The sequence below is a fragment of the Schistocerca gregaria genome, chromosome 7 (genome assembly GCF_023897955.1).
Source record: "Schistocerca gregaria isolate iqSchGreg1 chromosome 7, iqSchGreg1.2, whole genome shotgun sequence".
NCBI classification, from domain to species: Eukaryota; Metazoa; Arthropoda; class Insecta; order Orthoptera; family Acrididae; genus Schistocerca; species Schistocerca gregaria.
In genome coordinates, this window is record NC_064926.1 from 117,087,819 (window position 1) to 117,101,099 (window position 13,281).

The 13,281-nt window shown below is 39.1% G+C and overlaps 1 protein-coding gene across 4 annotated transcripts in view; it reads left to right on the forward strand.

The window, feature by feature from the left end:
- Positions 1–13,281, forward strand: part of LOC126281338 (peptidyl-prolyl cis-trans isomerase FKBP4-like) — a 126,066-nt gene that overhangs the window by 20,393 nt on the left and 92,392 nt on the right. For all 4 annotated transcript variants that reach the window (XM_049980223.1, XM_049980222.1, XM_049980220.1 and 1 more), the window contains exons 4-5: positions 10,862–10,982; positions 11,080–11,327. In XM_049980223.1, coding sequence (XP_049836180.1) covers positions 10,862–10,982; positions 11,080–11,327 — 369 coding nt within the window. The remainder of the gene's footprint in view (positions 1–10,861; positions 10,983–11,079; positions 11,328–13,281) is intronic.

The following is a 13,281-nucleotide window of genomic DNA, read 5'->3' on the forward strand; positions in this document are numbered from 1 at the left end:
TTTTAAATATAGAATTCACTGTGGAAAAAGAGAAAGGAGATCAAATTTAATTATGGCTGTACAGATACTTAGAGAACCCGGTGGAACTTAAGAGCGCTGAAAACCCTCTCACCCAGATAGAAACCTTCACAGAAATTCCAGTCACCATCTAAAGCATAAAAGAGAAGTTATCAAAACAAGCTAAAAGAATCGGAACCACAGGGCTTTTGGTCTAAGTTTGCAAAATTTAGTAAAACCAATTTTATCTTCAGGGTTTTTTATCTGAAAGCTAAGTATACATCTTTCAGATTATGTAAAATTAGTCTTTTTGTCTTAAACACTCTTTTGGCCTTTTCTGAAGGGACAGACAGTCTCTCTTATTAGCAGTAATGCGACTCACATTATCTTCATGGAAATAATTTTGGACATGGAAGTTAATAGGAATATAAAAAAAGGGAGGAAGGTTTATCTGTTTAGCAAGAGTAATAGAAGGCAGATTTCAGACTACCTAACAGATCAAAACGAAAATTTCTGTTCCGACACTGACAATGTTGAGTGTTTATGGAAAAAGTTCAAGGCAATCGTAAAATGCATTTTAGACAGGTATGTGCCAAACTGTGAGGGACGGGAAAAACCCACCGTGGTTCAACAACAAAGTTAGGAAACTACTGCGAAAGCAAAGAGAGCTTCACTCAGAGTTTAAACGCAGCCAAAACCTCTCGGACAAACAGAAGCTAAACGATGTCAAAGTTAGCGTAAGGAGGGCTATGTATGAGGTGTTCAGTGAATTTGAAAGTAAAATTCTACGTACCGGCTTGACAGAAAATCCTAGGAAGTTCTGGTCTTACGTTAAATCAGTAAGTGGCTCGAAACAGCATATCCAGACACTTCGGGATGATGATGGCATTGAAACAGAGGATGACACGCGTAAAGCTGAAATACTAAACACCTTTTTCCAAAGCCATTTCACAGAGGAATACCGCACTGCAGTTCCTTATCTAAATCCTCGCACAAACGAAAAAATGGCTGATATTGAAATAAGTGTCAAAGGAATACAAAAGCAACTGGAATCACTCAACAGAGGAATGTTCACTGGACCTGACGGGATGCCAATTCGATTCTACACAGAGTATGCGAAAGAACTTGCCCCCCTTCTAACAGCCGTGTACCGCAAGTCTCTAGAGGAACGGACGGTTCCAAATGATTGGAAAAGAGCACTGGTAGTCCCAGTCTTCAAGAAGGGTCGTCAAGCAGGTGCGCAAAACTATAGACGTATATCTCTGACGTTGATCTGCTGTAGAATTTTAGAACATGTTTTTTGCTCGCGTATCATGTTGTTTTTGGAAACCCAGAATGTACTCTGTAGGAATCAACATGGATTCCGGAAACAGCGATCGTGTGAGACCCAACTCGCTTTATTTGTTAGTGAGAGCCATAAAATATTAGATACAGGCTCCCAGATAGATGCTATTTTCCTTGACTTCCGGAAGGCGTTAGATACGCTTCCGCACTGTCGCCTGATGAACAAAGTAAGAGCCTACGGAATATCAGACCAGCTGTGTGGCTGGATTGAAGAGTTTTTAGCAAACAGAACACAGCATGTTGTTACCAATGGAGAGACGTCTACAGACATTAAAGTAACCTCTGGCGTGCCACAGGGGAGTGTTATGGGACCATTGCTTTTCACAATATATATAAATGACCTAGTAGATAGTGTCGGAAGTTCCATGCGGCTTTTCGCGGATGACGCTGTAGTATACAGAGAAGTTGCAGCATCAGAAAATTGTAGCGAAATGCAGGAAGATCTACAGCGGTTAAGCACTTGGTGCAGGGAGTGCAACTGACCCTTAACATAGACAAATGTAATGTATTGCAAATACATAGAAAGAAGGGTCCTTTATTGTATGATTATATGATAGCGGAACAAACACTGGTAGCAGTTACTTCTGTAAAATATCTGGGAGTATGCGTGCAGAATGATTCGAAGTGGAATGATCATATAAAATTAATTGTTGGTAAGGCGGGTACCAGGTTGAGATTCATTGGGAGAGTCCTTAGAAAATGTAGTCCATCAACAAAGGAGGTGGCTTACAAAACACTCGTGCGACCTATACTTGAGTATTGCTCATCAGTGTGGGCTCCGTACCAGATCGGGTTGACAGAGGAGATAGAGAAGATCCAAAGAAGAGTGGCGCGTTTCGTCACAGGATTATTTGGTAACTGTGATAGTGTTACGGAGATGTTTAGCAAACTCAAGTGGCAGACTCTGCAAGAGAGGCGCTCTGCATCGCGGTGTAGCTTGCTCGCCAGGTTTCGAGAGGGTGCGTTTCTGGATGAGGTATCGAATATATTTCTTCCCCTTACTTATACCTCGCGAGGAAATCACGAATGTAAAATTAGACACATTCGAGCATGCACAGAGGCTTTCAGACAGTTGTTCTTCCCGCGAACCATACGCGACTGGAACAGAAAAGGGAGGTATTGACAGTGGCACGTAAAGTGCCCTCCGCCACACACCGTTGGGTGGTTTGTGGAGTATAAATGTAAATGTAGATTTAGATGTATATGTTTTTCCACATCCTCACCTATTCTGTTTCCCACTTTATAACTCCCTTTTGACAAAATACCATCTCTTTTAGCAATACCCTCAATTTCTTTAGCATGTAGCGTTAAAAAAATATATTGGAAAATCCCCCCGATGAAGCTGGTGCTAAGGTTAGTATTTGTAGTTTTTCTTTAATAGAACTTCTGCTGAATTTCTCTTTAAGTTTTTGCATTAAAATATTACAGTCTGTACATTCAGCACTGCCAATTTCTTCAGACACATTTTTCAATGGAACATGTTGCTAAGCGATGAGGCTTGGATCGAATGTATTCCAGACACCTGCCTGGTGCTCTCTTAGTAACCTTAAATGGTGAAATTTCAAGTAAGTCACAACTTTAATTAAGTTTCTGAATAGCTGTAGATGGATCTGGTGTATATTCTTTATCTTCACATCCATCCACCCCTGGAAGATTATCTCCCATAGAAGATAAAATGTTGTTGTTGTCTTCAGTCCTGAGACTGGTTAGATGCAGCTCTCCACCCTACTTTATCCTGTGCAAGCTTCATCATCTCCCAGTACGTACTGCAATCTACATCCTTCTGAATCTGCTTAGTGTATTCATCTCTTGGTCTCCGTCTACAATTTTTACCCTCCACGCTGCCCTCCAGTACTAAACTGGTGATCCCTTGATGGCTCCGAACATGTCCTACCAACTGGTCCCTTCTTCTAGTCAAGTTGTGCCACAAACTCCTCTTCTCCCCAATCCTATTCAATACTTCCTCATTAGTTATGTGATCTACTCATCTAATCTTCAGCATTCTTCTGTAGCACCACATTTCGAAAGCTTCTATTCTCTTCTTGTCCAAACTATTTATCGCCCATGTTTCACTTCCATACATGGCTACACTCCATACAAATACTTTGAGAAACGGCTTCCTGACACTTAAATCTATACTCGATGTTAACAAATTTCTCTTCTTCAGAAACGCATTCCTTGCCATTGCCAGTCTACATTTTATATCTCTAATTCGACCATCATCAGTTATTTTGCTCCCCAAACAGCAAAACTCCTTTACTACTTTAAGTGTCTCATTTCCTAATCTAAGTCCCTCAGCATCACCCGACTTAACTCGACTACATTCCATGATCCTCATTTTGCTTTTGTTGATGTTCATCTTATATCCTCCTTTCAAGACACTGTCCATTCCATTCAACTGCTCTTCCAAGTCCTTTGCTGTCTCTGACAGAATTACAATGTCATCGGCGAACCTCAAAGTTTTTATTTCTTCTCCATGGATTTTAATACCTACTCCGAATTTTTCTTTTGTTTCCTTTACTGCTTGCTATATATACAGATTGAATAATATCGGGGAGAGGCTACAACCCTGTCTCACTCCCTTTCCCACCACTGTTTCCCTTTCATGCCCCTCCACTCTTATAACTGCCATCTGGTTTGTGTGCAAATTGTAAATAGCCTTTCGCTCCCTATATTTAACCCCTGCCACCTTCAGATTTGAAAAAGACTATTCCAGTCAACATTGTCAAAAGCTTTCGCCAAGTCTACAAATGCTAGAAACGTAGGTTCGCCTTTTCTTAATCTAAGTCGTAGGGTCAGTATTGCTTCACGTGTTCCCATATTTCTACGGAATCCAAACTGATCTTCCCGAAGGTCGGCTTCTACCAGTTTTTCTGTTTGTCTGTAAAGAATTCTCGTTAGTATTTTGTCCTTACAGCACGTTATGCACAGCTTGGTACCTGGGATAAGTCCAAGGGTTTTATATTTCCTTGCCATGGTAAAAGAATTAGGTTTCAAAGATTACTTAGCAGTCCTTTTACTGTGTTTCTTAAAAGGGTCAGAGCAAATTCTTTGTCTGTATTCAAATAATCCTAAATAGAGCCTTTTGTGAGAAGAGCAAACACACTCAATATTTTCACAGGTGCTTTTTAGCTTCAATAATTCAATATCAGTGCGATTCAGGCTTGACATATCTATTAAATCAAGCTCTTCACTGCCTCTAATTTTCTTCTGACACAACTGTCGACACAAAACCTAAAGAACATTTGTTTTCCATTGTGATGTTTAATCAACTATATATGTTCCAGAAAAGAACTGGATGGTTTGAAACTTTTTCTTGTTCTCTAATTATTCAAGACTGTACTGTGAAGAATCTGTAAGGGGGAAATGAGAAAGAGTTTATGGACCACTTTATTAAGTGATCTCTAATATTCACATTAAGGAACCACTTTGTATCACAGTCGGATCCCTCAATGTGTAAAACCCCCAATATGATGATCTAAAACCCCTCAACTTGATAGTGTGATGTATTTTATGACAGTTATTTATTTTATTTGAATTATTGTATATAAGTAATAAATTTTACGTAAATAAAGAAAATATTTTTTTGTTTAAATTCTGTGAAAATTTGTAAGACACTTATAACCTTGAACATGTAGTATGGATAATGCCTTAATGGCCTTTAAAATGAAATAAGTAAAAATTAACTTTTAACTGTCAGTAACAAAATCAATGACAAAATAATTAACAATTATTTATTGATTACTTGGTTGTATATTGTTAAAATTGAGTGGATTAATATTTGGTTTGAAGGTAATATATATTTCAAGTATATAAATTATGTTTAATCAATATACAAATCTCGATTGTTTAATTTATAGTGAATAAATAATAAAATAAAGAGTAATAACTAATAAAAAACCTTCATTCTGGTGTTATAAATATCACTAAATTTTAATGTAATGTATTTTTAATTGAATTATCATTGATCATAATATAATTTTGTATGAAACAAAATTATTTATTAATAATAATAATAATAATAATTACATGATTATATCATTATTTCTAATGATAATTTATATAAAAAAACATGGAAAAAAGACATTAAATAAAATACATAATCTTTTTTCACTCATAATATTTGATAAATAAAATTCACTAAAACATCTGATAACAAGCCACAATTAAACAAAGCATCTACTGCAACAACTGTTTGTAGGTTATAATATGATTGGGTGGTGTAGCGTCGCTTCATAAAAATTATACATCATCAGAGGGCACTGTAATACGTTGAAAAAATGCAACCCTTTGCACTTATGGAAGTTACATGAAGTCTCCCTGGTTATACTTTACTGCGCAACTATGCATGGATTAGATGAATTCTTTCTCTTTTTAATTTCAATTGTTCCTTTTCACTATCTCATATTGAGGGGCTCTATTTCCCGAACATTATCATATTGAGGGGTTCGACTGTACTTTCAAATAACTTATCAGACAGAATGGCTGCTTATGTAAGAAGCACAAAATCAAGACTAAAAAGCCCTACATATATGTAAAGTACACAGAAACAAAAAACATAACCCACACAGCTATTTGAAGCAATTAATTATTACAGCATTATTGAAAAAGTATAAGATCTAACAAGAGAAGACAAATATCCTTCTGATCTTTTGAAAAGTATGGCAGTAGGAATTATTTGAAACAAACATTCTGATGGTGAAACTTGTGAGTCAGCTGTGATGAGGGGGGGGGGGGGGGGGGTGCGGGGGATCCTGAAATTAGAAAAAAAGAAAAGTGAGAAATTGCATTATTTACAAGTATTCAAATATTTGTTGCTTAGACACAGCACTTTAATAATTTTTATATTATAGCTCTATTTTACTTTTGAATGACAGCAAATTGTATAAAATTGATTCATAAATAAAAAAGGTATAGTGGTTACAAACTTACAAGGCACTTCGTTTCTCAATGCCAGTTGGTAGAAGGGGCCCACATTTCAAAATTGTCTCATAGTTACAATTTTGGTCAAAAAATTCCAGGAAATATATTTTAACCGTAACTCTTTATGTACATATTCTTGCACCAAATTTTCAGAAAAATCTGTGACACAAGGGCAATGGCCACTGGGTGATTTCACATGAAATTAACTGCATGTGTTCAGATCCAGAGAATATGTCGGCCAATCGAAGCATATGTCAGTGGCCTCTGGGCATGTCAGAGGCAGAATTAGGTCCCCAAAGTGCTCCCCCAGGACATCAAACACCATCCTGCTTCGATGAGGTTGAGCTTTGTCTTGCATGAACCACATCTTGCCGAAGTCAGGGTCACTTTTGATTACGGGGATGAAAGTGCCGCTGTTGCCACACCATAAATTAACAGTAACATGATGTCGTGCATTAGATGCATCAAAAGCACATGAGCTCTCATTGTAAAATCATATTTTCTGTCGTCGAAGTGTTCTATAGTCATCAGGTATTGTAAACAGGTGTTTTGTGTTGGCATTGCATTAAGGACGACAGTGCAGTACATATGAATAGGAAATTTACAATAAAAGTGTCATCCAAGAACATCTTCACTGGCTGGGAAGATAATGTTCTGCTGGAAAAAAAAAAATCCTCATAATTTGATAGTAGTAAGAGAAAAAAAACTCTATTGTGATGCATACAGCTCCAACAATGCAGTGGTGGGAAGCAGATACTTTGCTCTGGGTACAAAGGAATGTTCCATTAGATAAAGTTACACCTAGCAAATGTAAGGCGAATTTAATGAAACTTGTAGTGCTGTACAAGCCAAAAACTTCAAGCTACCAAGTTGCTGAAATGGCTAATGGTAAAGGTGGTAAAGGGAAAAGGGTAATAGGCTTCCTCAGTGTCATGCTCGTTTAAATCCAACAAAGTATATGGGTCAGGGTGAAAAGTAATGTGGTGGGGGGGGGGGGGGGGGGGGACAAGAAGTTTGGCTCACTGAGGTTGAAACACTGGTGAAAGAAGCCACTGCAAATGTTACACGACAGGAATGATCTTGAATTGTCGACCCTACCAAGAAGGTAATTGAGGAGATATTGATTCATGAAGGACCATGACGAGTTCTGGGGAATACATAACTTCTCTTATTGCCATGTTGAAAGCATCATCTTTGTCAAGTATAGAAATATTTGTGTCACTAAAATTCTAATGCAGTCAAAATTGTGACAGAATGCCGATATAGTGTATTATGACTAACAACTTGGTGTAAGACAGGTCGACCATTTATGAAACATCCCTTTTTCAGTATAAAAGTTAACTGATAACTTCTTCACTTATACTGTTACAAAACCTACAGCAGTTGACATTTCACCAGCTTTTGATGGCCATCAACAATTACATTATTTTATTGGAAAAATCTGTAGCTGCTTGACTATCATGGTAGATATGGAAGTTTCACATATTAATCGTATGGCAAAACGCACTCGTCTTTGTCTGCTGTCCCGTGCCAAAATCTTGTTTCTATATCTACCATTTATGAGATACGAGGAATTTATGAATATTTCATTCTAGTTTTTTCACTGATGGGCAAGTTCGACAGAGCACTTTACATACATTCCATTTTCTCAAGTTTGGGAACAGGCTATGGTATCCTTCCAGGCTTAAAGAATAATTCAATTTATTATCTAAATCTAATATACAGCAACATGTAACCTAACACACAGCAAACACGAATTCATAGCGATACTTATTTTTCTTGCAGTATTTTACCGACTATTGAAATATCACAACATGATACACGTCATCGTGAAGCTGATGAATTAAACTGTAAGATGTGTGAGAATGAAAGTTTATTACCAAATAGTATCTGTAAAATTGTTTGAGATAGATCTCAGACTAGCCAGCTTGCACAGCTTTCTGTTAATGCAGTCAAGTGAGTCTGCCAGGTTCTGCGTTGAATAGATCTGGTATTATCGTGAACTCCTCGCACTCTCAACAGTATGCTTCTCTCCACTTGCACTGTACTGAACTGTGAAAATGTGCAACTTATTTTGAATGTACCACCAAATCCCAGAATTTTCTACAAACCATGGCTATATTTGTGCTAATAAATAATTACATCCCAACATTGCAATTGTTATGCCAGTTATTGTGCTTCAGTTCGGCAGAACCAAAATAATTTTTTTCTACTCATTGTGCTGGTTCGTTGGTTGTGTCCTTGGTCTTTTATTTTGTTTCTTACTGACCACACTGGAGTTTTCACTTAAGGGGTCTATTCCTTTCATTTAGCAGTATTTTTGAGCAAAATTTAAAGTGAAACACTGTTTGCTTGTAACACTTCAGATTTCACAATGAACTGCTTGAAAACAATCTACTTTTCAGTGCTGCTTTAAATAGGTAGTTATTTCAGTCACAATAGTATTCATATTGTCTGAAAAAGTTTATTTTAAAAATCCATTGCAGGTAATGGTATTGATTGGACAGCAGTAGATAAAGAGACTTACGGGTCATCAGCTTTAGCTTAAAAATAAGCGAATTATATTTCGTCGACAATTTTTGATCCCTTCCCAATGATTTAAAATGCTTGATAGCTAGAAAAGTTAACTTTAAAAAGAAACTGTGAATATTTATTCTTAAAAACTCCTTTTACACTCCTGGAAATTGAAATAAGAACACCGTGAATTCATTGTCCCAGGAAGGGGAAACTTTATTGACATATTCCTGGGGTCAGATACATCACATGATCACACTGTCAGAACCACAGGCACATAGACACAGGCAACAGAGCATGCACAATGTCGGCACTAGTACAGTGTATATCCACCTTTCGCAGCAATGCAGGCTGCTATTCTCCCATGGAGACGATCGTAGAGATACTGAATGTAGTCCTGTGGAACGGCTTGCCATGCCATTTCCACCTGGCGCCTCAGTTGGACCAGCGTTCTTGCTGGATATGCAGACCGCGTGAGACGACGCTTCATCCAGTCCCAAACATGCTCAATGGGGGACAGATCCGGAGATCTTGCTGGCCAGGGTAGTTGACTTACACGTTCTAGAGCACGTTGGGTGGCACGGGATACATGCGGACGTGCATTGTCCTGTTGGAACAGCAAGTTCCCTTGCCGGTCTAGGAATGGTAGAACGATGGGTTTGATGACGGTTTGGATGTACCGTGCACTATTCAGTGTCCCCTCGACGATCACCAGAGGTGTACGGCCAGTGTAGGAGATCGCTCCCCACACCATGATGCCGGGTGTTGACCCTGTGTGCCTCGGTCGTATACAGTCCTGATTGTGGCGCTCACCTGCACTGCGCCAAACACGCATACAACCATCATTGGCATCAAGGCAGAAGCGACTCTCATCGCTGAAGACGACACGTCTCCATTCGTCCCTCCATTCACGCCTGTCGCGACACCACTGGAGGCGGGCTGCACGATGTTGGGGCGTGAGCGGAAGACGGCCTAACGATGTGTGGGACCGTAGCCCAGCTTCATGGAGACGGTTGCGAATGGTCCTCGCTGATACCCCAGGAGCAACAGTGTCCCTAATTTGCTGGAAAGTGGCGGTGCGGTCCCCTACGGCACTGCGTAGGATCCTACGGTCTTGGCGTGCATCCGTGCGTCGCTGCGGTCCGGTCCCAGGTCGACGGGCACGTGCACCTTCCGCCGACCACTGGCGACAACATCGATGTACTGTGGAGACCTCACGCCCCACGTGTTGAGCAATTCGGCGGTACGTCCACCCGGCCTCCCGCATGCCCACTATACGCCCTCGCTCAAAGTCCGTCAACTGCACATACGGTTCACGTCCACGCTGTCGCGGCATGCTACCAGCGTTAAAGACTGTGATGGAGCTCCGTATGCCACGGCAAACTGGCTGACACTGACGGCGGCGGTGCACAAATGCTGCGCAGCTAGCGCCATTCGACGGCCAACACCGCGGTTCCTGGTGTGTCCGCTGTGCCGTGCATGTGATCATTGCTTGTACAGCCCTCTCGCAGTGTCCGGAGCAAGTATGGTGGGTCTGACACACCGGTGTCAATGTGTTCTTTTTTCCATTTCCAGGAGTGTATTCCTTAAGCACAATTTCATATAGAAACTTGTTGAATACGTAATGTAAAAGAACAACCTACTTATTGCTGTGGTTCACTATTTTGTGTACTCATTTTCAAATGTGTAACCACGTGAAGTCTGGTGTAACAGTGAATCATGTTCAAAATATACTGATCAAGTGACACTTTTGCTTGGCCTTGAAGACAACACAATGCAGTGTTGTGATTCAGAGGAAAACCATTTTTTATGGTACTTGTAGCAAATGAAGAACATAAATGTAAGCCTTTGTAATTTGTGTTAATCTTTCCCAAGGATGATTTGAGAAAATTAAGAGTGGAAAAGCTACAGACATTCTGTACCTCAAATAGCTCCAGTGTGCACTGCCTTAAATACTCAGTTAGTCGAAGGTGTATGTGTCTGTGTGTGTGTGTGTGTGTTTATGTATACAGATGTTTATATAAGATATATTAATTGGTGATATAAACATTAATAGTTGATCATTGGTGCACGGTTGTTTCAGATTGAGGTTATTGACTGGCAAGGAGAAGACATATCGCCAAAAAAGGATGGCAGTATAACACGATACCAAATTATTCAAGGTGAAGGCTATAGTAGTCCAAATGATGGGGCAACAGTTGAAGGTAATTACTCATTAAGGATGGTTCTTCAGCAACTGCTGGCATTTTTTATTTGATGACAGTATTGTGATATAGTTTCATTGACTTATTTTCTCAACAGTTAATTTGGTCGGTAAACACAGCGGGAATATTTTCGAAGAAAGAAGCGTTACTTTTCCACTTGGTGAAGGAAGTGAATACGGAATCTGTGAAGGTGTAGAAAAAGCCCTGGAAAAATTTAAAAAAGGAGAAAAGTCAAGAATCATTATAAAACCAAAATATGCATTTAAAAAGGAAGGCAAGCCTGACTTGAACATACCAGGAAATGCTGAAATTGAGTATGAAGTGGAACTAAAAAATTTTGAAAAGGTAGCATAATTTAACTGAATTACTTGTTATGTGATAAATTTGCTTGACAACTGACAATTGAGAATTCAACACAAAGATCTCAAGAAGATACTGGGTTTCATTTTATGTTAATTTATTCACGTTGTTTCTATCATGCATGTCATTAATTGAGCAATTAATTAGTTCATCACCAATACTTTTAAAATACCCATGTAATTTTATGAAAGTAAATGTATAGTTTGAAAATGCAGTTGTAAAAGTGGTACATATGTTTTTGGCAAAAGTGGCTTTATATTTTTACTTGCACTCCTTTTTTCAAAATGAGGGGAAGAGATAAGTTTTTTAAACGTAACAAAAATGTTTGGAAAAAGTGGGAAGGGTCCATTAAGCAAGGAGGATAATATTATGCAGAAACTTTATGTAGTAGTGAGAAGCTGAATGTAGTGGGCGACATCTCAAGCACTTCCACTTTTCCCATGTATTTTTACAGAGTAATGTACATGCTGGTTGTTATTTAGATGGCTGTGTGGCAGGTTGACTGTTTCTTGTTTACATACCAACATATTGACAGGTGTGTGTTGTTTGTTTGCAAAAACATGATTTTTATGTGAAATACATAGCTATGTCTTTCAAAGATACACATGTGTGAAGTGATACAGGGCTATTGCAATAAAAATGCTAAATGGAAAAAGTTTGGCTAGAAAGATGCTGTGCTCAAACCATTCAACAACTAGCATAGTCTTATTGAAATGCCTCTTGTAAAAAAAGAAATTCTAGTCATATGTGAACCCTGTCAGTGGCACCAAAATTAATGCCCAGACACTAATGGATGACAAGAGTTGAAATTGTGGGCAGCAAATGAAAAGCAGAAATTCTGAACTGTGCTTCAAAATACTGTTTTGAAATGTTCCTTTGTAAAGGAAATTGCAGTAGCACCATGCAAGTTTAATTCATGCCACCGGAAAAAAAAATATTGTAGGCATAATCTGTACCACTCGGGCAGGGGGGTTACCTTCATAGTCTCGGATGTTATGAATTTAGCATATGTTTGTTAAAATTCAGGAATAAGTAAGAAACAAGTGTCTTTTTGTTTTCTCCAAAAAATTCCTGCCCTTAGATACAGGCCTCAAAAGGTGAGACTGCAAACCCCATTTTGAAGGTGCGAATTTCGGAAAAAATTTTAAAGTGCCGTATCTCTGTAACAGTTCCAGTTATTTTCTTAGTGTGTGTATATATAAAGAAACTTCCACATGGGAAAAAATATATTAAAAACAAAGATTCCAAGACTTACCAAGCGGGAAAGCGCCGGCAGACAGGCACATGAACAAAACACACAAACACACACACAGAATTGCTAGCTTTCGCAACCGATGGTTGCTTCTTCAGGAAGGAGAGGGAAAGACGAAAGGATGTGGGTTTTAAGGGAGAGGGTAAGGAGTCATTCCAATCCCGGGAGCGGAAAGACTTCCCTTGGGGGAAAAAAAGGACAGATGTACACACACACACACACACACACACACACACACACACACACACACACACACGGTGTATGTGCGGATGGATGGATGGATGTGTGTGTGTGTGTGTGTGTGTGTGTGTGTGTGTGTGTGTGTGTGTGTGTGTGTGTGTGCGCGCGCGCGCGAGTGTACATCTGTCCTTTTTTTCCCCCAAGGGAAGTCTTTCCGCTCCCGGTATTGGAATGACTCCTTACCCTCTCCCTTAAAACCCACATCCTTTCGTCTTTCCCTCTCCTTCCTGAAGAAGCAACCATCGGTTGCGAAAGCTAGCAATTCTGTGTGTGTGTTTGTGTGTTTTGTTCATGTGCCTGTCTGCCGGCGCTTTCCCGCTTGGTATATATATTTGCTTTATAGTTCAATGGTATCCTCCATTTGGATATATCTGTCAAAGTCCTTTTACTGTCACCTTTTGATTTTTTTTTTAATAATTTGCAGATTTTTATTTGTTTATTTCAAAA